Source organism: Vombatus ursinus, unplaced genomic scaffold, assembly GCF_900497805.2.
Source record: "Vombatus ursinus unplaced genomic scaffold, bare-nosed wombat genome assembly UNPS02014781.1, whole genome shotgun sequence".
NCBI lineage: Eukaryota > Metazoa > Chordata > Mammalia > Diprotodontia > Vombatidae > Vombatus > Vombatus ursinus.
The window spans coordinates 16583073-16606105 of NW_020954559.1; the positions used below are offsets into that span (position 1 = coordinate 16583073).

At 40.2% G+C, this 23033-nt stretch overlaps 1 protein-coding gene across 1 annotated transcript in view; it reads right to left on the reverse strand.

Moving 5' to 3' along the window:
* LOC114046160 (E3 ubiquitin-protein ligase SH3RF3-like) overlaps nt 1-23033 on the reverse strand; it is a 521065-nt gene that overhangs the window by 143144 nt on the left and 354888 nt on the right. The window contains exon 3 of the mRNA XM_027866409.1: nt 5203-5556. Within this exon, the coding sequence (XP_027722210.1) occupies nt 5203-5556 (354 nt within the window). The remainder of the gene's footprint in view (nt 1-5202; nt 5557-23033) is intronic.

Genomic DNA, 23033 nt, shown 5'->3' on the forward strand with positions numbered 1-23033 from the left:
CCAGGAAGTCGTGGGTTCAGGTCCTATCTCTGAAACCTACTGCCTTTGTGACCTCGGACAAGTCATTTAACTGCTGGGTGCTCTAAGTTATAGACCTGCATTGGAAGAGGGAGTTTCCTCATTTAGAAATTCTCTATCAGAGGTCCAGCCTGGTCTTAACCTTATCCTGTTGCAAAGGAGTACCATTAAACAGAACAAATGGGTGCACTGACCATGTGTGACAGTATATGCCCTATTCTGCACCTGTAGTCTGAAGCTTTCCCTTTTCCAAAAAGAAACTGGCCCCGGATGAAGCAAGAACTGGTCGGGTTGCCATGGTTATCTTATATTTGGCACCCACCAAAGACGACATGCCTTCAGAGGACCTGGATTTTCCCTTGCTGACTAATTTTGGCAAAGGGGAAGGATTACAACATGACGGAATGGTCTCCGAAGCCCTTGGCATGGCTCACAAAGGGAGGGCATTACCGCTGGCACAAATGCAAAGGAGGAAAAATGGGCAAGAGAATCACCCAAGTGAGCCTCACAGCACATTCCCAACCCTGCTTTTCACATCAAGCGAATAATTAAGGGAAAAAGGGAAAGAGGAGGAAATGGAAACTGCTTTTATATGAGAAACATACACACATACCCCAAGCAATGTAAATGAAAATCAATAGCCTTGACCAAACTGATTTTTACTTCACATACACAGCTGCAACAGTGATTCTCTAGTTATTGGCACAGAGGAAGAGGGTCAAAGTTGGTGTTTGGGGTGGGGAAAGGGAGGTCCTCAGGCATTTAGCTTTTTTAGTCTTTGAGAGCAGACATCTATATAGTGTGGTAAGGTTTGCACAACACTTTGCCTTCTCTCTTCACAACAACCCTGTGAGTTGATACCTGGACGGAGAAACTAAGGCTCAGAGTTTTATGACTAGCTCAAGGTCATACAGCTCTTAAATGTCTGCTGCAGGCCAAAAATTTAGTCTTCATGACTCCAAATCTACCACTCTACCCTTTATGCACACTGCCTCTTATGCGTAACAAACATCACGACTGCTGTGAAAACATTCACTTTCCTTAGGGAAAAACAAATGTTCTGTGACCGAGATTGGAGAAGGGGAAGATAGTGATGAAGTGTATCAGTGTAGACAGGGGCATGACACATTAGGGTTGCATAGGAGAATGTCATTGAGGAAAATACCTGGACAAAATGCACATGGTAGGGAGGGGAGGCAGGGGTTGTCCCAACATGATTTCTAATTTTCCTTCTATAAGATAATGGGAAATATCTGACAAGGTATGCAAAAATCTTTGCTTTCTTCCTTTGCTGAGAACCCTAAGGAAAAATGAAAAGATGACTGCTCTTGAATTTATGTCCTAAGCAAGGAACATAATTTAAAAGTGAAAAGGGGTTGGGGAGCAAAAGAACTCTAAGGTGGCCCCCCTCTTCAGTGTTTTGTGGAAGTCGGAAATTCTCATGGATTCATCTTATCACAACAAATTTAACTTCAATCTTTCTCCCACACAATTCATCTTCAACTCAGTGGCCAAATTGATATTCCTAAAGCACAGGCTTGACCACTTATTCCCTGTTCATGAAGCTCAGGTGGTTCTCAATAACTTCTAATATAAAATACAAGCTCCTCTGCTTGACTTTAAGGCCCCTCGGTGGCACAATGGATAGAGCGCCAGGCGTGGAGGCAGGAAGACTCACCTTGAATTCAAATCTGGCCTCAGACACTTACTAACTGTGTGACTCTGGGCCAGTCACTTGACCCTGTTTGCTTCAGTTTCCTCATCTGTCAAATGAACTAGAAAAGGAAATGGCAAAGCACTGCAGTATCTTTGCCAAGAAAACCCCAAATGGCATCACAAAGAGTTGGCCATAACTGAAAAATGATTGAAAACACACACACACACACACACACACACACACACATATACCCTTTTAAGGCTTACCACACATTACTGTCCTTCAGCCACTCTAAATCCAGTCAAATTGACCTACTGTACATCATGATTTCCCATCTCCCTTCCTTTACTCAGACCATCTCACATGCCTGGAATACCTTCCTCACCCTTGTCATTGTTCAGTTGAAGTGCTGCCTTCTTGAGGACTATCCTGATTGTCCCAGTTACTAAGGTCCTCCTCAAAATCACAGCATTTTATATTTTGTATTTATTTATCTGTACATCGCCTTTCAGCTCACAAATGTTCAATACACGGCTCTCATTTTCATTTATAGAATACTCAAGAATAACACACATTAACCCTAAGAAAAAATCCTTTTGCCCTCAGTTTATTTCATAGCATAGGGGTCAAAAGTGTTGGAGCTTTCAGCTGTAAAACTCACCAGAGGCTGGATCTGTGGGTAGGAGATGGGTCAATTTCAGGTTTTCCATGTTTTTAGCACTTCTAAATTGTCATCCTCTCCTCCCCCTGCCTTTTCCCTTGGGATTAAAAGCCTCAGCTTGGCTCTCTTCTTACTAGGCAGGTGATTAACTCACTTGAATTCACCTTCCTTCTAACATGATCTCCAATTTATGCTCTCTGCATCTTGTTTGTATAATGTTGTTTGCAATGTCTCCCCCATTAGACTGTGGTCTCTTTGGGAAAAGGGACTATTTTTTTGGGGGGGGAGTCTCTTTTTGTATCCTCATAACTTAGCACAGTGCCTGGCACAAGTCAGGTACTTATTTACTAAATGCTTGTTGACTTGACTTGAACCTTAGGACTCAAAAATGTGCTAATTTCCCGGCACTGAAAAGGAAGAGAAAACATTAAATCATAATAGTTTTCATTTATGTTGCACAGGAACATAGATTTAGAGCTGGCATCTCTAAACCTGGAATATGGATCTTATATGATTCAACTCTATAGATGAAGAACTCAGTCCCAGAGAATTTAAATCAGTAGTGTCAGACTCAAATAGAAATGTGACCCAGATCACTACAAATTAACTACAATTTAACTACAAATTAACCAGAAAACCACGAGTTAACATTATCTATGTTGTATCTATGTTGCATTGTATTTCTATTTATTTTGTTAAATACTCCCCAATTTCATTTAATTTTATTTCATTTCATTTATTTCTGGTTCTGGTAACACTCAGGAGTGTTGTAGGCGTGTGGTTTGCTGGTGGCGTGTTTGATAACTCCTGTTGAAATGACTTGCCCAAGTTCCTCTGGGCAGCAAGATTGAACCAAGTTCATAGGATTATCAATCTAGAGTTAGAAGGGACTTTAGAAGCCAACTCTCATTATACAGATGAGGAAACTGAGGCCCACTGATCACACAGGTATTAATTGTCAGAGGTGGGATTTGAACCAGTTATTTAACTCTCAGTCAAGTGCTCTATAGAGGTCAAAGCCTGGACTTTTTCTATTGTATCATGCTGCCCACCATACGTATGGAATTAAAAAAAAATGCTTTTACATACATAATTTGACTTGATCCTAATAACCGCTCTTTGTGACAAAGGTGGTACCATTACTATTCTTCCCACTTTCCAGACAGAGTAACAAACTCAGAGATGGTAACTTGGAAAAGGTCACACTGCTGGTAGCTAGCAGTGCCAAGATTGATGCCTAGGATTCTAAATTTCTTGTTCCTTCCACTAGGCTATATTATGCCAGCCCAACTGAAATTAACACCAGTCCTCTGGAAAGAAACCATTCTGGGGGGGAGGGTGTTAAAATACCACCGATTTCTCTTTCACCATCAACTGGAAACCACACTTTACATTTGTTCCGGTGACTTTCAGCCCAGGCTATTTGCAGATGCTTGAGAAACATTAACTCACAATCAGAATTTAGCAAGCTACTGAAGGTGAGAGAATATGAGAAAAGCAAGTGACTAGCCAAAGTGGAAGGAGCGAGTTGCAATGCAGAAGCACAGGACCCAGAAGCTTCTCTACTTTAGTCCCAAACTCCTCTCACTTCCCCCAGTTCCCATTGGAGAATAATGGAAAAACTAGATGAGAAATTCCATTTAGTTTGTTCCTTCCAGTTTGAAAGGGATTCCTGAAAGTTCATTGGTCTTTACAATTCAACCAGCACATAGAGGTAGCAATATGTCCACGTTGGACTAAAAGACCTCAAAGATCCCCTGCGGCTTTAAATCTGTGATCTAGTAAACATCTTCTAATATGACCAATAATTGGGCAGACATGAGAGGGACTCTCTCTCCAAATTGTTTACTCAGGCTCTAAAAAGAATTTGTGTTTTGTATAAAGGTTTGGGGAAAGACAAGTGTCTCTCATATCTTTCTGCCTGCCTGCCTGCCTTCCTTCCTTCCTTTTTTCATCTTTTCTTTACTTCTTCTTCCCTCCCTTTCCTTCCCCATTCACTCCCTCTTGCAGAGAAAACTGAAATAAACAAAACTATTCTTTCCCTGTCAGTTGATCATTGTCCATTTTCAAATGGTTTTGGCTTGAGATTTTCTTCTTAAAAACTGTCTGTGTAGCTTAGAATGACACAGCTAAGGAGAGGTTGACATGAAAAACCTCCAAATTCCCTGTATTCTCTTTGTGTGACAGAGGGTCAGGAAGACATCTCATTGGAGGGAAGGGGACCACGGAGATAACAATGCTGGCAACAGTTTTCATTTCCGTTGACCAAGAACAATTTTAAAAATGGTAACTGGAACCCAAAATCTTAGTGTTTGAACCCACTGGCTGCAATAATAAGTAAAACAGAAGTAGGAAGGAAGGACTACACCATGGGATGGATCCTGTCTATTGCCTCTCAACCTGAAACAAATTATAGAGGTACAAGGGGGCCATTTGCCTTAGAATGAGATATACAGAAGAGTTTGTGATAGGCTCAGAACCAACAGAATCATACTCAAAACCTACAAAGCATCTAAAAACCTGGAAACTAGAATAAAGAAAACTGTTCTTTACATTAGGCTATATCATGCCAGCCCAATTTCCTCTGGAAATTCATCCTATTCTACCAGAAGCCATGCTTATGGAGGTCAGATTTCATCAATTTATCCTCTACCACTTTATTATAGCCTATCTTTATCACTCTTCAGCAGTGTGGATGGCTGGGAATGAAGAAGAGGAGTAAGCCCCCACAGTGAAGGCATGCATAAAAACATGTTCAGCAATACCTGTGTCCCCTCAGCACCTCTTCATAGCCCCAATGAGGGGAGCCATTGATCTGACCCTATCACTACCCCAGCTCAGTATTACCATGATCTCGTGTTGTTACCTGGGCTGGAGCACTGGATGAAAGGTGAGTCAACTCTCCAATTCTGGTAGCAGCCCGGGGATCACTAGAGCTGATCAAAACAGGAGCACTAATTTCCATGGAATGCCTATTGCTCATAGCCTGGGAGGATTTGTGCGTCATACTGAGGGCAGTGAAGGAGTGGCGTTTCTTGGCATTCTTCTTGCCATCAATACGCCGCTGAATGGCACTGACTGCTCCCGAGCTGCTTAAGGTAGAACACTGGGCCAGATTGCCTGCCATGTTGGTGTCAGATGGCAGGGAGACATCGCAGCCAGATGCAGCAGCTAAGCATGTCTTGTCCATCTCAATAAGCTGTTTGGCGGATTCGTTGAGCTGAGTGCAAGAGGGGAAAAAAAGGGGGGAGGGGGAACATTAAATAATTGTCACATGCTATTTCCAGCTCTTTGTACTCTCTCCCTTTCTCTATTAGCACTTTTAAATAGATACTGGCAAAGTCTCCAAATGGGTCGGCTCTTTCTAGCAGCCTGATCCAGCACAAATGCTATGGTTAAAACAAAAACAGACAAAACCAAAAACTTTAAAAAAAAAAAAAAAGATGGAATGACATCTGTAAGTTTTACTGAAAAATTTTCTAGAAGAGCTGCACTTCCATAAAGGCTCATGGAACTGTGACAGAAAGCAGGATACTTATAGAACACAAGAGACTTCTTTTCTTTCTTTTTTAAGCCAAGCCTACTAGGTTTTGTTCAAATCTTTTACTGTGATCTACAATTCTGGTATACCAGGCTCAGGAGACAAGCAAAGACAGGGAGGGATGTGATTCCATTTTTCTGGAAAATACAGCAGCTAGCCAAACAATCAATGTTGTCCAACATATTCTGAATGTTTGACTTGAAGGTATGCTTCAGTGAACTACGGTTTCATTTCTCTAGCCTATATTTAACATTACAACCAGCTTTTAGGGCTTCCCTTTGTAGATTTGGATCACTTTAGGAAAATCTGATGATTATGACTGGAGTGCTAAATTTCTAGTTTGTGGTTCATTGCTAAGAGTCCAGGAGTTTTGGTCTGAATGTTGTGATTTTAGTTTAGAGCCATTTTTAACAGGTATTTGGAGGGGGTTGGGGGGAGAGCTCAAGGAAGTCACTGCTTTAATTCCGCCATCTTCATGTTGTGATTTTAGTAATAAGAAGTTTTGACTTTTAGTAGTAAGCCAAGATGGGGATTATTATCTTCTATCTTTTCCAAAATGGCCTTTCTGGTCCCACGATCATGTGTCTGAGTCTGACTCAATTCTAGAATGTTGGAGGGAGACAGGACCTGGGAATTAGCTAATCTAGCTCCCTCATTTTTCCAGATGATGAAACTAAGGGTCATTAGAGATCAAATGATTTTTCCAACATCTCACAATTAGTAAGCTAGATGAGAACCTGGGGCCAGTTTCTTCTGATTCCTCATTCAATGCATGATGGTCATATGACCAGGACTAAAAAAAATTCCTGGGGATGATGGCACAGAGTTGGAGGATCATTTCTTATATTATCCTACTCTACCAACAGGTAATATTATCAAGGCAGACACCTTTCAGAAGAGATTCTGATACTTAATAGTAACCATCAGAAGACACTATAATTCAGTGGAGATACCACGATCAAATTTCAACATGGTAACTGGTAGTATTTCATTCCAACAAATTAAATGAGCATTCTTTATTCATTAAGCTTGAGAGTTGTACTTTTTGCAAAGGATGCTTTTTATCTATCATAGATAGTAGCTGTGATTTGGGGGAAGATAACACATGATAACCTCAGTGTACCTGGAGTTACAGCTCACACATATTTACATCAAGTAAGAGATTGATTCATACTCAGCAGCCTTCAGGTTAACACATGGCATGAAGAATCTACCTATTCTTTGCCATGTGCTTTCTAAAGAATAAATTATGAAAGTGTACTGAATGAAATTGGGGCAGTTTAGTAGCACAGTAGATACAGTGCTAGGCTTGGAAGATCATTTTTGTGAGTTCAAATCTAGCCTGAGACATTTACTAGCTGTATGACCCTGAGCAAGTCATTTTACCCTGTTTGCCTCAGTTTCCTCATCTGTAAAATAAACTGGAGAAGGATGTGGCAAAGCACTTTGGTGTTTTTGCCAAAAAAACTCCAAATGAGGTCACAAAGAGTTGGACACTACTGAAAAACGACTGAACAACAAATGAATAAAAATGAATATTTTCTGGAGTGTAAATGGTAACTTGTGACTTGCAAAAGTCCTTTTAAAATAAAATGCTCTCCTTGATGATCAATGCCTTTCATAACTTGCTCTGGCCATCCCTCTCCCACCCCTCCCCCACCACTATGTACTTTGTGATCCAATGATACTGGCCCCCTTTCTATTCCTCCCACAAGACTCTCCATCTCCTCACTATGGGCATTTTCACTGGCCGTTCCCCATACTTAAAGTACTTTCCCTCCTCATCTCTGCCTCCTGGCTTCCTTAGCTTCCTTCAAGTCCCAGCTAAAATCCTACCAGCTACCCCTCTAGCCTTAATTACTTTTAATTCTAGTGCCTTCCCTTTGTTAATTATTCCCAATTTATCCTGTATATAGCTTGTTTGTACATAAATATTGGTACGTTGTCTCTCCATTGGACTATGAGCTCCTCAAGGGCAAGGACTGTCTTTTAACTTTCTTTGTATTCCCAGCACTTTGCATAATGCCTGACACATAGTAGATGCTTAATAAATATATATTGACTGTTATAAACCATCAACATTTTATGCCTGATGTTTCAACATGGCTCATCCCAAGGTCACAAGGGACAATTGTCATAAAAAGAGGAAATAAAACACAGAAATATTTTCATTGTGTAAGTATAAATTAATGATATGAGACAACATTAAGATCTTCGACTAAATTTCCATGAGAGAAGAGGAGGAATCCTTGAACAATTCTGAGGTTCTGGGCCAGTTGGAGTAATCCTAGGACCAAGCAGGAGCCAGACCAGCAGAACATCAAGGGCTAAGGTTACAATGTAAGGGATTCATGCCTTTGGACTTAACTAATGCTGTGAGTTATGTAGATTGCGCAGGTCCAGAAGAAGAGGGCTGGCCCTCTAGCAACCTCCAGGTCTTTCCACCATGGGTACAGTGTTAAAGTCTAGGGAGTGATTACATAGGTCCTGGAGGAGATAAGTTTCACTGGGGGAGAGGGGATATTAACGTTCTAACTACCTCTAATGCTTTTCCTTTATTTTTTATGACTGGGTGGGTTATTTATATGGGTGATTCATCATTATTATACCTGAGGGAAGGAGATATGGCTCTATCAGAGGATAGAGGACTATATGGGTTATGTAAGTAGACAGAAGGAGACACGGAACAGCTATGGAGGTAAAAAAATGCCAAAATTTGACAAGTGATTGTATATGTGGATAGAGCACTGGGCCTGGAGTCAGGGTTCAATTTTGGAAGACCTGAGCTCAAATTTGGCCTCACACACTTACTGGCTGTGTGACCCTGGGCAAGTCACTTAATCCAGTTTGCCTTAGTTTCTTCATCTGCAAAGTGAGCTGGTGAAGGAAATGGCCAACCACTTCAACATCTTTGCCAAGAAAATCTCAAAAGGGGTCATGCAGAATCAGACAAAACTGAAAACAACTAAACAACAATGGATACATGGAGTGAATAAGAGTGATAGTCAAAGATAATGCCAAGATTTTGAACCTAGGTGGCTAGAAAGATGGTAGTACTCTTGATAGAAACAGGGAAGTTTAGAAGAACAGGCTTTTGGGGGAGGAGATAATGAGTTCTGTTTTGGACATGCTGAGTTTGAGAAGCCCATGGAATATCCAGTTTAAAATATCAATCAACAAGAATTTATTAAATACCAAGGATACACTGACAAAAATGAAATAACCCCTGCCCTCAAGGAGCTTACATTTTAATGAAATGTAAATATATAGTAATAAAATTTCCCTAAAACCACTGCTTTTCTTTGCAAGTGGATTCTATTAGCAAAGGAAGCACATCTTAGAAATAGCTACCTAATGGCAAACATAATATGGTGGAAGAAACACTGAATTTGGAATCAGAAGACCTGGGTCCTAACCCTGACTCTGTTACTTATACCTAGGTGTCTACTCTGCCTCTCTGAGCCTCAGTTTCCTTATCTCTAAATGAAAGGTGTGGACTTCCAGGTCCTTTTCCACATAATCCCATGCAATTCTTAGGCTCCCCCTGAGCCACCAGGCAGAGAGTATAGTTACAATCCATAGTCCCCAAGTTTAACAAAAGGTATTATGTAGAAACAAGCAAACCTGGTCTTGCATTTATGTTATTCTTTCCTGGGCCCTCTCTGATTTTATTTAGAAGTCATTTCTTAAAGGTAAACTCATTTTATGATTTTTTTGTGTGTGGTGGTGGTGGAGAACAAAGAATCAGTATAAAAATGCCCTCTACTTCAAAGAAGAAGGGTGAAAAATGGGCCTATATATGGACTGGTGATTGAGTCCTACCTTATCTACTACCTGAAAAGTTCCCTTTTCAATTGTGAAGTTAAAAGAGAGAAGTAAATGACAGAAAAAGGTGGTCTTTAAGGGAGAAGGGAATGTTCATTGATCAGAATGGTCCTGGTATTATCTACTAGGACCATAATCCTGGTAATTACCATTAAGGGCCACAATCACCTAAGGCAGACTCTCTATTTTTAACTTATTATTTTTAGAGAGATGAACCCTAAACATGCAAAGAATATAAAAAGTGAGGTTTCTTCCCCACAAGGGCAGTTGGTTGGCTGGTCTGAGCCAACTTGCCTTGGGTTTAAAATTAAAAATCAAGAAATCTTCACATTCTATATAGCTAGAGCTCTGGCTTAAACTTGGCTTGTAGATAGAGTCAGGTCAGACTCATACATATTGCCTATATGGTACATGTGAAAAGACACTGTGTCAAGATCTTAGGTATTTCTGCCTTGTAGTCTCTCTGCATTGACCTGCCATAGTTCCTGACATTCCTCATGTTAGAAATTTTCTTCTTTTCTTCTCCCTGCTCCCAGAAGGCATTATGGTATTGTGGAAAGAGGAATGGATTGGGAGTCAGAAAGTGCAAATCTAGCCTTAACCCTGTCACCAACTAGCTACATGACCTTGTGCAAATTATTGAGTCTCTTTGAGTCTTGGTATCTTCATCTGTAGAATAAGAGGGAAAGTCACATGATCTCAGAGCTTCCTTCTAGTCCTAAGATTTTATGATTTATGTTAAACTACAAAGTTAATTGGTTCCATGGGAACCAATTTGGAAGGCTTTGGGAGAATAAGACACAAATCTAGTAGGTTTTGTTATTAGGGGGAGGATCAAGAATGATCTGCAGCATGGGCTGATGACTAAAGAGGGGGAGGAATAGGGAAGAGGGAAGTGAATAGGTATGGCAGCAAGGTGTCAACATGAGAGTACTAGGGCCCTTGAGGGAGGGAACCCCCCAAAGGAAGGAGAGGATAATGGAAAAAAAAAGGCATCCAAGGTAGATTACTTCATGAGTCTGCCTAAAGATAATCCTAACTCCAAAGCTATGGCAATAATAATAATGATAGTGGACAGATACTTTAAAGTGCAATGAACTTTACATAGGTCATTTCATTTGACCCTCATAAATGGCTTGCCCAAGGTCACTCAAATAGTGAGTAGCTGAGACAAGATTTGAGTGTGTGTCTTTCTGGCAAGCCTAGCATGCTCTCCATGATAACATGCTATTTTTCTCCCTTTAGGAAGAGAACTCTCAGTGAGTAAGAGTCAAAAATTTTGAGAGGTAAAATCAATGAAGTACTTTTACAAGAGAAGGCTGATTTCCCATGGGTTGATAGGTTAGTGGATGAACTAGCAATTTATTCAAACTTTTACATCCTCCTTATTGGGCCAGAAGATTTTGGACTCAAGAACTTTTCTTAAAAAAAAAAACAAGGAAGTAGCATGAGAAATAGTACAAGGAGTTCTGGGTTTGGACTAATAGGATTTGAGTTTTAATTCTGGTTTTACTACTTGCCACCTGAGTGACCTTGGGCAATCTTTTAAACTCTTTAGGCCTCAGTTTCCTTATCTGTAAAATAAGAATTAGATGCCCTTTACTAATCCCTTATGGCTCTAATTCTATAGTCCCATGAACATATGGACCAGTCAGCTACTCATTGGAGAGATAAGCCAGTTTGTAATTAAGCAAGTATATATAACTACAATCTGTTTTAAAAAGGGCAAGATGATGAAAGTCTGAGTAATCAAGTTTTATGGAGGATACTTTATGGTCCTTGAAATATGGGCAGTATTTGGATAGCCAGGAGGGGACATGATAGCCATCTACAAGTATGTGAAGGACTGTCCTGGAGAAAAGGGACTCAGTTTGCTTTGTTTGGACCCAGAGGGCAGAACCAGGAGCAGTAGGTGAACATTGCAGAAACAAATATAGGCCTAATGTCAACACAAACTTCCTATCAATTAAATTAGTCCAAAATTAGAATGGGCTGCCTGGAAAGATAATGGGCTCCCTCTTTTTTAGAAGTCTTCAGGTAAAGGACGGATGGCCATTTGTCCAATGTGCAGTAGTGGAGATTCCTGTAAGCCTGGGTTGCCCTTGATGGTGACTGATGTCCTTTCAATTCTTACATTCTGACCTATATAGGAACATTCTAGACCAGTGAAGGTACAAAGAAAGAAAGAGTCTATCATGATATTTGTAAAAAAATGCCTACCTGGTCATCGTTCTTGCTGTTGTTCAGTTGTTCTAGTCACGTCCAACTCTCCATGACCCCATTTTGTTTTTGTTTTTTGGCAAAGGTATTGCAATGGTTTGCCATTTCCTTCTCTAGCTCATTTTACAGATGAGGAACTGAGGCAAACATGGTTAAGTGACTTGCCCAGGGTCACATAGCTAATAAGTGTCTGAGACCATAAAATCTTCCTGGCTTCAGGCCCCATGCTCTATTCACTGTGCTACCTAGCTGCCACTTAGTCAAGGGGTCATGGTAATCTCTAACTTTCTACTCTAAGTATATGTATTGCTTAATATATATTTCAGAGCTCCTTTTTTTCAAGTTAAAGATGAATGATAAAAGAGTGCATGCATCACCACCACACTCTGTTGATACTCTCTCAGTGCTGGGCTCTGATTTCACCAAGAGACAGATTCTAACATCAGGCTTCGTTTTGCAAAATCCATTTAATCCTGTTAAGGAAAAATGTCAAATGCTCTCCACTGTATTTGCAGCTGGTGGCCACTTTAATAATTTTTAAAAAATCTGCTCCATTTAAGCAGTGTGAGAAAACCATCAATTCATCCCAGGGCCATGCTTGCTTTTTGTAAGACCAAGCAGCTTTCACACGCAGTACTAGATGGATGTTATAGCAGCATTCAACAACACTGCCAAGGCAAAAGGGTTGTCAGCATTTCCATTACAAATACCTATTTTTCAGAGGGTGCCTATAAAAAAAAAAACTCACTCCAGGCGCTGAAATGTGTGATCTAAATCCAGGATTACTTCTTTTGAAATGTCTCTTCCAACCCAGCCTGGCTGCTTTGTTTTGCTCTACTTTATGGTTCTATTCATTTGCTTTCGTAAAACTGTCCAGTTCGAAAAAAACAACCCAGTGCTTTGTTCCCCAAGAGCGGTTCACAGGGACAGCATCACAGCACCTGAGGGCCTGGCGCAAATGGCGGAGTGGGCCCTCCAGGCACTGGCAACTGCCAAGACCAAGTGGAAAAACAAACAAGGAGGAAACAACTAGCACATCACCTTTTATGCAAGGACTTCAAAGGATTTTATAAAAACAACTTACTATTCTTTGGGAGCTTTGTTACATAAACATGAGAAGAAGAATGCCTCTGTGCTGGCTTTAAATGATTTTTTCCTTCCAAGGAGCAATAAACATATAATGTCTCATTCATCTTCTCAAAGGCTCTGTGAAGTTGCTATTAAATCCTCCATTTCACAGATAGGGAAATGAAGGCACTAGGAGATTCGGTTCAATTAAAGAAGCATTTCTTAAGTACTAGCTATGTGTCTGGCAGCTAGTTGGTATAGTGTTTAGAGTGCCAGGCCTAGAGTCAGGAAGACTTACTTTCTGAGTTCAAATCTGGGCTCAGCTGTGTGACCCTGGGCAAGTCACTTAACCTAGTTTGCCTCAATTTCCTCACCTGTAAAATGAACTGGAGAAGGAAATGGCAAACCACTCCAGTGTCTTTGTCAAGAAAACCTCAAATGAGGTCACAAAGAGTTGGACGTGATTGAAACGACTCCCCAACAACAACATGTGCCTGGCACTGTGCTAATTGTGGGGATTACAAAGCCAGAAGTTAAACAGTCTCTGCCTTCAAGAAGCTTGCAAATTCTTTTGGAGGACACAACATGCAAAAAAGTAAATATAAAAAACAACTGGAGGACTCAAAAAGGCGTCTTCTAGAAGGTGGCACAGAAACTGAGCCTTGAAGGGAGCCAGAGACCCCCAAAAGTAGACTTGATGAGAGGTAGCATCCCAGCCATGAAACCAGCTAATACAAAGGCATCTCAGGAACATGCCAAGCCTTGGCATCCTACTATGAACTAGCACCCTGCCTTTTTATTATATATTAATTATATATTAATCACTTATATATATTATATATTAATATACATTAATTATATTAATTATATATTATATATTAATTACTAAAAACAATATATTTACTTTGTCCTCTAGAAGCAACAAATGCTCAAATACAAAAAGTGATCTCCTTGAATATAGAGATTGATCATTCATTTATTCATTCACTTATTTACTATTTGTGTCCCCTTTGCCTAGTCCAGGCTTGAAACATTATACGTACATAATTAATGCTTGTTGATAGACTGAAAACTGAAATATGATGTAGTTTGTATATTAGAGATTATAGGAATGCAGGAACAGCTAAAAAGGACTTTGAAAGGTCATCTAATCCAAAATTCCCATTTCACAGATAAAGAACCCGAGGTCCATAAGAGGTTAAGTAACCATGACCAAAGTCACACAAACAGTACCAGGATTTGAAACTTGGTCTTTTGACTTCGAACCCAGTACTCCTAAGATAAAGCTCTAGATTCAAATCCTGCCTTTTATACTTGCTAGTTGTGAAACTTTGGTCTCTACATTTCATTGAACCTCAGTATTCTATTATAATATGGGGAATGAAATACCTACCTCACAGGACTGTTGTAATGCTCAAATGAGATTACGTTTGTAAAGTGCTCTGCAAACTTAGAAGAAGGTAGTATCAGTTATCCTCATTCCAAAAATCTCCAAGTATTTGATTGCCAGTGATAACTGGCCGTTCTTCAGTATAATAACTTGGGAGGTTACTGAGAAATGAGGATGCCACTCATTTTCTTGATTGAGAACTAAGACAATGAAGTGAAGTTATTGTCCTAAAATGCAGGTCTGATCACGTCACCCTCACCTCTCACTCAAATAATCTGCTGTGTCTTCCTATTTCCTCAGGAATAAATATAAAATACTTCGTTTGGCATTCAAAGCTCTTTGTAGCCTAGCCCCTTCCTACCTTTCCAGTCTTCTAACACCTAACTTCCCAACATGTACTTTTCAACTCAATGACACTAGTTTCCTGGCTGTCTCACAAACAAAACACTCCATCTCTTGGCTCCAGGCATTTTCTCTGGCTGTTCCCCACGCCTGGAATGCCCTTCCTCGTCATCTCCAACAACTGGCCTCCCTCACTTCCTTTAAATCACAACTAAAATCCTACCTTCTACAGGAAGCCTTGCCAACCCCCTCTTAATTTCAGTGTCTTTCCTCTTTTAATTGTTTCCTAATTATCCTGAATAAAGCTCACTTTGTATATATATTTGTTTGCTTGTTGTCTCGCCCACTAGACGGTAAGCTCCTTGATGACTGTATTTTGCCTCTTTTTGAATCCTTGGGGCTTAGCACAGTGCTTAGCGCATAGTAGGTGCTTAATAAATGTTGATTGATTATTTGAACTCACTAAAATAAGTACAAGGCTATAGAAATGGAAACTGAATGGGGACCTAAAACTGTGAATGAAGTACTTAATCTGCATGTCCAAGGTCAAAATACAGCAAGATAAAGTGAGCACCAATAAAAAAAATGAGTGCTATCACTGAGTCTTAGGGAAAACTCAAATGAACACTTCAAAATACTGAATTCCATTACGTCTCTAAAGGCATTGTAAGTTACTAATCAAATGAAGAGACCTGAAAATTGGCATATAGTCAGCCATCCCTTACATATCTCCATTTTACAGTGTTTACTAACCCCTCTGAATCATAAACTCATGGAATTTCAGAGTTATAAATGACTAATGTTGTCTGTTCCAACATCCTACTCAAATCTGGAATCTTCTCTCAATTCCTGATCAATCAGCCACCGTTTGAACATTTCTAGTATGTGAGAACTCATTACTTCGGAAAAGAGTCCTATTTGGAAGATTAAAAAAAAAAACTGAACCAAATCCCTCTTCTCATGGTTTCCATCCCTTGGTCCTAATTCTTTCCTCTGTAGTAACACAAAACAAGCCTAGTGCTTTTTTTCTATTTGAAGGTAGTCATATTTCCTTAATGAGACTAAATATTCCTAGTTGCATCAACAAATTTTCATGTGGCATGGTTTCAAGTCTTCTCATCATCCATGGTCACCCTCCTCTGGATGTGCATATATATTTGTAGATGCCCCTCCTAAAATGTGGTACCCACAACTGAACTCACCATTCAAAATGTGCTCTAACTAGAGTATGGTAGGACTGTCGTTGTACCTCATATTGGACACTATATTTCTATCAAAAAGGCTAGGACTGAATGTCCTTTTGGAATTCATCATTCTGTTGCTTAAAAGTGAGAGTGTAATTAATTAAAACTAAGCTAGAACTTTTGGATTTTTAAAAATATGCTATCCCTTCTTATCTCCATCTCTTGGCTTCCCTAGCATGATTCAAATACCAGAAGCTTTTCCTCATCCCCCTTAATATTAGTACATTCCTTCTGTTGATTAGCTCTAATTTATCCTGTATATATCTTGTTTTTACATAATTGTTGTTTATGCAATTTACATAACTGTCTCCCCTATTGGATTGTGAGCTCCTTGACAGCAGAGAGGGTCTTTTGTCTTTCTTTGTACACAAAGCTCTTAGCATAATACCTGACACACAGTAGGCTCTGAATGAATGCTTGTTGACTAATTACATGAACTACTGCCTAGTTATGTCACCATTATCCTATATTATGCTATTAATTAAAAAAAAATCTGATTATAGGGCAACTTGGCTTATGGTGCTGGTTATATTTTGCTTTTCATCAAAGCCAAATTCCCTTACAGAGTCCATGTCATCTTTGCTCATGAACCATGATGGTTTCCTAAAATGAACACATTAGTAACATCAGCACTTTACTAATAAATAATGTAATAACAAACCATCCCTTGAAACTCAAAATGCTGGGTGACTGTAATCTTGGTAGGCTTAAGTAAGGAGTGGGGAAAAGCACATGCAGAGATACTAGAATAAAAGAACTCAACATTAGAATGTATACAATGCTTTGTCTGGTGACAAACTGATTGTGTTAGGAAACCTTGTCCATCCTACCAATAAGCTCCAATTTGTCATATAGGCCAATTCACAGTGGGGGGAGTGGCTACCGGCTACTGTTAAGGCACTTTCAATTAGAAGACCATTTCACCAGCTGTACTCTTCAATCCTGGACCATTCCCTGTGAAGTAGAGCACCCTGCACCTGCTGGTGTTTGCCTGTAACAGCTGATGCTGTTTCAGATCCTTCAAGAGCAGCCACAATTTCCCACTTCATCATATTCTAAATTGGTTCAGCTTCATACTTACTCACAGGCTCCAGGTTTCAGGGAAAACAGATGGTTCCCTCCTCACTTAAGTAGGTGTTACAGTTCTGCTTTGCCAGTCAACAGGGGAAATCCTAGCTGAATTAGCCCAAGTTGTTAAGGGGAGGGAGGAAGAAGAGGGATGCTTCTAACACACTTCTCATTTTTTCCCTGTTGCAGAACCTGTTGAAACATATTAAAAGTCTCTCCTGACTGTCACAGGGGGACCTGCGGTGCATTTAATGAGCATTTCCTGGGACACTGTCTTAGGGCATTTTTTTCATAGATATTCCATCTGGAGAAGAAAGTACTCCAGCTGCTGGCATCTAAAATATGATTAATCTCACAAGACGATGTTTATAAGTCCTGTGGGTGGTAACCTAGTTTGCTTTCTCAAGTGGGACCCTCCAACACAACAAAATCTGCTGTGTTTTCTTCCCCAGAAAACACCCTCTTAATCCCAATGACTCAATTATCTATAGATTCAGTATAATACCAATCTAATCATTTCAATGGAAGCCAAGGGCATTTCCAAATTCTGCACAACATAGGAACCAAAGAATGCTTACAAAAATACATATAGGTACTTATGCTGGTACAAAAATCATGGATGTTTCAACTGGGACATTACGTCTTTCTCTCAGGAGTAGAAGAGGAAGAGTTCATGAAATGTAGATTGTAAAGGTGTGCTACATTTTGGGGCCCCATTGAATGGAACAAGGTACATTCACATGTCTGTGTCTGTCATGATGACCCTTCCCTGCTCCCCTCAAGCCAGCTTGATGCTTGTGCAGGAATGAGGAGTGTATTTCAGATTTTCCTTACTTATATTGCTGGCACATGTCCAAAGATAATGCTACCAATGATGATTATGATCAGTGAGCAGGGTAGTCACTGAAAAAAAAATGAGTGACCAATTACTCTTTCTAAAACATTTTATAGATGTGGGGGCTGTGGGGGGGGCATTCATTACAGAGGACAGAATGGAGGATGACAAACTCTTGTCTATATGTTAGGGTTGCCTCCAGCACCATAGAAATGTGAAGCTGATTTAGTTATGTAACGAAGTTGGGCATGCGTTAAAACACTTGCTTCTATTCTGTGGGCCCACCATGGAGGCTGTGATGGATGGGGCCTGGAGTTCTTACTCAGTAGGGTGATATTCTATTTTTGAAGTGATGGAATAAATATCAATTGTGGTTAATCACTCTTTATGGCCATTCACTTTGGGAGAAGGGGGAGGAGGTAGCTAGTTAGCTAAGCGATTATGTGGAAGATGGATAGAATGCCAAAAATCTGTCATGTAATCAAGAGGCTTCGTAATTGGCTGAGAGGAAACCTAGGACTGCAGAATGGATGAATAAGCTTCATTCAGCACTCCTAGGTGGCCAAACCCCAAATTGGCCAGGTGGTATTCCGGTACCAAAAAAAAAAAAAAAAAAGAAGCAGAATTTTTTCTTGATGTCACAAGGGGATCAGATGCTGGGCAAAAAATATGGGGCACATGGTCAAGAATGGGTGATGGGTCAGGCTAGGACCTGATGAACCATAGCTAGACAAACTAGCTTACAAGTTAACACCACCTAGTTTTACACTAGTTTTATTTGTGTTTAATTACTGATTTAGGGAAGTTGTTTCTGTTTGTTTTTTTTTGGCAGAACCTCGATCTATGATTTCACTGGTCTAGTTCCTAGCAAGGAAACTCCCTTTACCAATGCAGATTTGCATCTGGTCTGAAACTTACAGTCTTAGAGTGGAATGAGGCCACTGAGAGGTTAAGTCACTTGCCCAGGATGACACATAAAATGTCAGAAGTGAGATTTGAATCCAGGTTGTTGAGCTTTGGATGTTGGTCCCTCTTCTTCTTACACCATTTAATAACAGCTGAGGCAGTTAGTGAAGCAGTGGATAGAGCACTGGGCCTGGAGTCAGGAAGTCAGGAAGACCCAAGTTTAAAACCAACCTCATATATTTAGCTGTGTGACCCTGGGCAAATCACTTAACCTCTGTCTGATTCAACTGTAAAATGAAGATAATAATAATAATACCTCCCTTCTTGGGTGGCTGTGGAATTAAATGAGATAATATTTGTAAAAAAGACCCAAAACCCTAAATGAAAACACTTAGCACAGTGCCTAAAACGTGTTGCTGCTCAGTCATTTTTCAGTCATGTCCTGCTTTCCATGACCCCATTTGGGATGTTTGTGGCAAAGACGCTGGTTTGCCATATGGTAAGTGCTTTAGTTATTCCCATCCTTTCCACTCTGCCATGCTGCCTCTCCCTAATTACCTTAACCTACCACACAGTTTCAGACTTTGTATGGTTTCTTTCTCCCTTTGTATCCCAAAACAAAACCTCTACAAACCCCTCATCTCATCAAGGTTATATGGAAGGCAGGAAAAATATGAAAGAAGAGTAAGTAGATGTCATGGTTATAACATCAAGTTAGGATGGCAGAGGAGAATGTAATTAGGGAGAACATAACAGGGAGTCAAGCAGACTAGGAAGTCAATCATGTATGTCCAAGAACATCAGGTCTTCAATTTTAGTTTCCATGACCAGGGAAGTTCATAAGTCAGTGAAAGGTATAGGCTAAAGATTCTCAGAGGAGGTATCAGTACACTGAGAAGCTGGCAGAGCTCACCAAAGGTCTATGACTCAGTGATGGATCAATCACAGAGGCTACAGAACTTAGAGGTCATCCCAGACTAGATGGCTTTCTTTTAAGTTCTCTGATTTTTATGTTTAATTACCCACATTTCCCTGTTTCTTAAGTCTTCTTGGGGTTGTCAGTCATGTTCAACTCTTTGTGACCCCTTTTGGGGTTTTCTTGGCAAAGATAAGGGAGTGGTTTGCTATTTCCTTCTCCAATTAATTTTACAGTAGAGTAAACTGAGGTAAATGGGGTCAAGTGACTTGCTCAGGGTCACACATCTAGTAAGAATCTGAGGCCATATTTGAACTCAGGTCTTTCTGAACCCAGGCCTATTGCTCTTTCTACTGCACCACCTAGCTACCCCCAATTTTTCCTGGTATTTCTAATTATCTCCACTCTCCTTTTCTTTTTCTGGATGTGGTAAGAGTAGTACAACAGCCTTAGGAACAATGGCATTCTATTATTGAAATTTCCAGGCCTGGTTTGTGTCCAAATTTATTGGAAAGAGCTGAAAACAAGTGTTTAGGGGGATAACAAATAATAAAAGTGATTACTGACATGTATATAGTTCATCAAAGTTTGTAAAGCATTTTACATATTCCATTTGAACCTCATAATGACCCAGGGAGGTAGGTACCACAGGTGACATTGCCTCATCTTATAGATGAGAAAACTGAGGTTCAGAGATTAAGTAACTAATAAGTATCCAGAGCAGGATTTGAACTCAAACCTTCCAATTGAGTAATTGTGATGTTTGGGTAACAAGATGACTTGATTTGACATGGCTGAGTGGGAGGAGGCATTGATTATAATAAGACAACATTATTAAATCATCATAAAATGAGATAATATTTGTAAAGTGCTTTGCAAACCATAAAGCGCTATATAAATGCCAACTCTCATTATGACACCAAGAAGAGGGTATCAGAATGATTCTACTCCCTCCCTCAATGTTATTTAGGATGTTTACATATGGTCCAGTGCCAGAAGACATCTTGGGTGTGCCATCCTAGTTTAAGATAGCTCTGAAATGCCAGTTCTTTCTGGAGCATGAGGCAAGTATAGAACAGAGGGAAAAAAATAACTGCATGGGTTTCTAATAAGCAGGAATATGAGCAAATCCTCTACTTAGTGCATTATGGATTCATTCTGGGAAAAAAAATTTAAAAAAACAGAATTGAAACTTTTCCAAGGAAATAACTAAATGAGCTCAGGATATTTAGTGCTTCGCTTAGATTTGTCTTTGGCATTTGCTTTTAATCTGTTATCTCCCAAAGGGCTGAGTACTGTATAGGTCATCATGCCTGGCAGTCAGTCAGTTATCCCCAGGAGTTTCATGAGTCCATAGGCTAGAACTGAATGGCCTTTAACTGCATGTAACTTTTGCCCAGGTAAAACCTCAGGAGCTCCTCCATTGAAGGAGACAGACAGGTAAGAGCAGACATGAGTTGCATTGATAAATACCAATTGCTTACATAAGAGTTCATTACTTACAGCACTAAGGGAGCAGCAGGTAGATAACAGAAAATTAATTTCTGTTGGGGGCAGAATGCCTCCTTCCTGCTGCCCTCTCAAATCTCAGCACCACTTACCACAGAGACAAGGGAGTAGTCACATCTGTAGCAGACAGATGCTGTACATTTTCCCTTGATCAAGGTCATTACGCCAAGTTAATGCTCTATTCTTGGGCAACTGAAACTTCCAACAGCCCTATCTCTTTGTATTTCTCATTGACAGAATCCAGAGACAGAACTGGAGATTTTTGTCCACGCCACCCCACTCCATTGAATTCAATCAGGAACTCCATGTAGAACACCACCCATGGAGATATTTAAATGTGTTCAGTGAAAGAGGTCCCAAAATCTTATCCAATGATGTATTTCAGAATCGAATCTTCTTCGGATTTAAGAAATTCAACCTTGTGAATTCTTTTGAAGGCTGATCCATCCCCATTCCATAATCAGAGGAAATGAGGAGTAGCTGGTTCTCTTCTGTGTAAACCACACTGTGTAAACCTCTTATGCTGGAGAATAATCTTTTATTCTCCCTTCTTAACACAAAATTATCTGTGAGTCCTAAGTCTATCCTTGAAAGTTGTAATAGATGCTTGTTCTATTAATGAAATCCATCCAGGTGTTACAGGGGTTTGGTGCATGTCCAGACCACCTAAGATGGAGGCACCCATGTTGAAGATGCTTGGGACTTGCTCCTGGAAAGAGGGTTGGCATAGGCATGGACATTCTTCACTGGCATTCTGCTCCTTGAGAAGAGAGACATTCTTTTCGTTCTTTGTATATCCACAGTGTTTAGCACAGCTCCTAACCTAGCACATTGTTGTTGTTGTTTAATAGTTTTTCAGTTCTGCCCAACTCTTTATGACCCCTTTTGGGGGTTTCCTTGGCAAATATACTAGCGTACTTTGCCATTTCCTTGTCCAGCTCATTTTACAGATGAGAAAACTGAGGAAAACAGGGAAAAATGATTTGCTCAGTCATATAGCTTGTAAGTAACTGAGGCCAGATTTGAATTGAAGTCTTCCTGACTTCAGGCCCAGCACTCTATCCACTGTGCCCCTTTAGCACAGAGTCCTTCATAAATGTTTATTTATTGGCTGATTGATGCAGTTGGGAGTAGCCCTTTTCTATTAGCTGCATAGCCAGAATTTGCATTTTTAAATCTGCCTAGGCACAGCTAGGTGGCACAGTGGATATAGCTCCGGCCTTGGAGTTAAGAGGACCTGAGTTCAAATCTGGCCTCAGACACTTGACACTTACTAGCTGTGTGACCCTGGGCAAGTCACTTAACCCTGATTGCCTCACCAAAAAGCAAAAAAAAAAAAATCTGCCTAACTGAGGCACAATCGCTCTGTCTGTCCAGGGGTGAAGGATTCATTCACTCAGAGCAAGGGCACCACACAGTAAGATGGGTTAAAAAGGGCCACCTTCTTAAGGCCCTGAATCCCCAAGAAATGGGCTTATGGTTTTGGTCTTTTTTAGTTTGTCCTTTTCAGTTTTAGGTCCAGAAAGTATTGGAGTCTTAGACCTGGGAGCTGGAGAAATGGAGACCTAGGAATAGAGGATTACAAGCCAGACCAGAAGGGAAGTCTTGAGAAACCAGGGTACCGGAGGGCAAGAGGAAGGTGGTGGTAATGAAGAGAGTGGGGGGGGGTGGTTGGACTTGGAACTTGGTGGGACTAATGCTATACAGAAACTGAGTAAAGCTTTGAATCTAATTATCCTTTCCCTGCCCAAAGACTGAAGTGATATAAGGGGAATTATGCGCCTTATAGAAATTTTTTCCTTGTCATATGTTTGAAGTAAATATCATTTTATT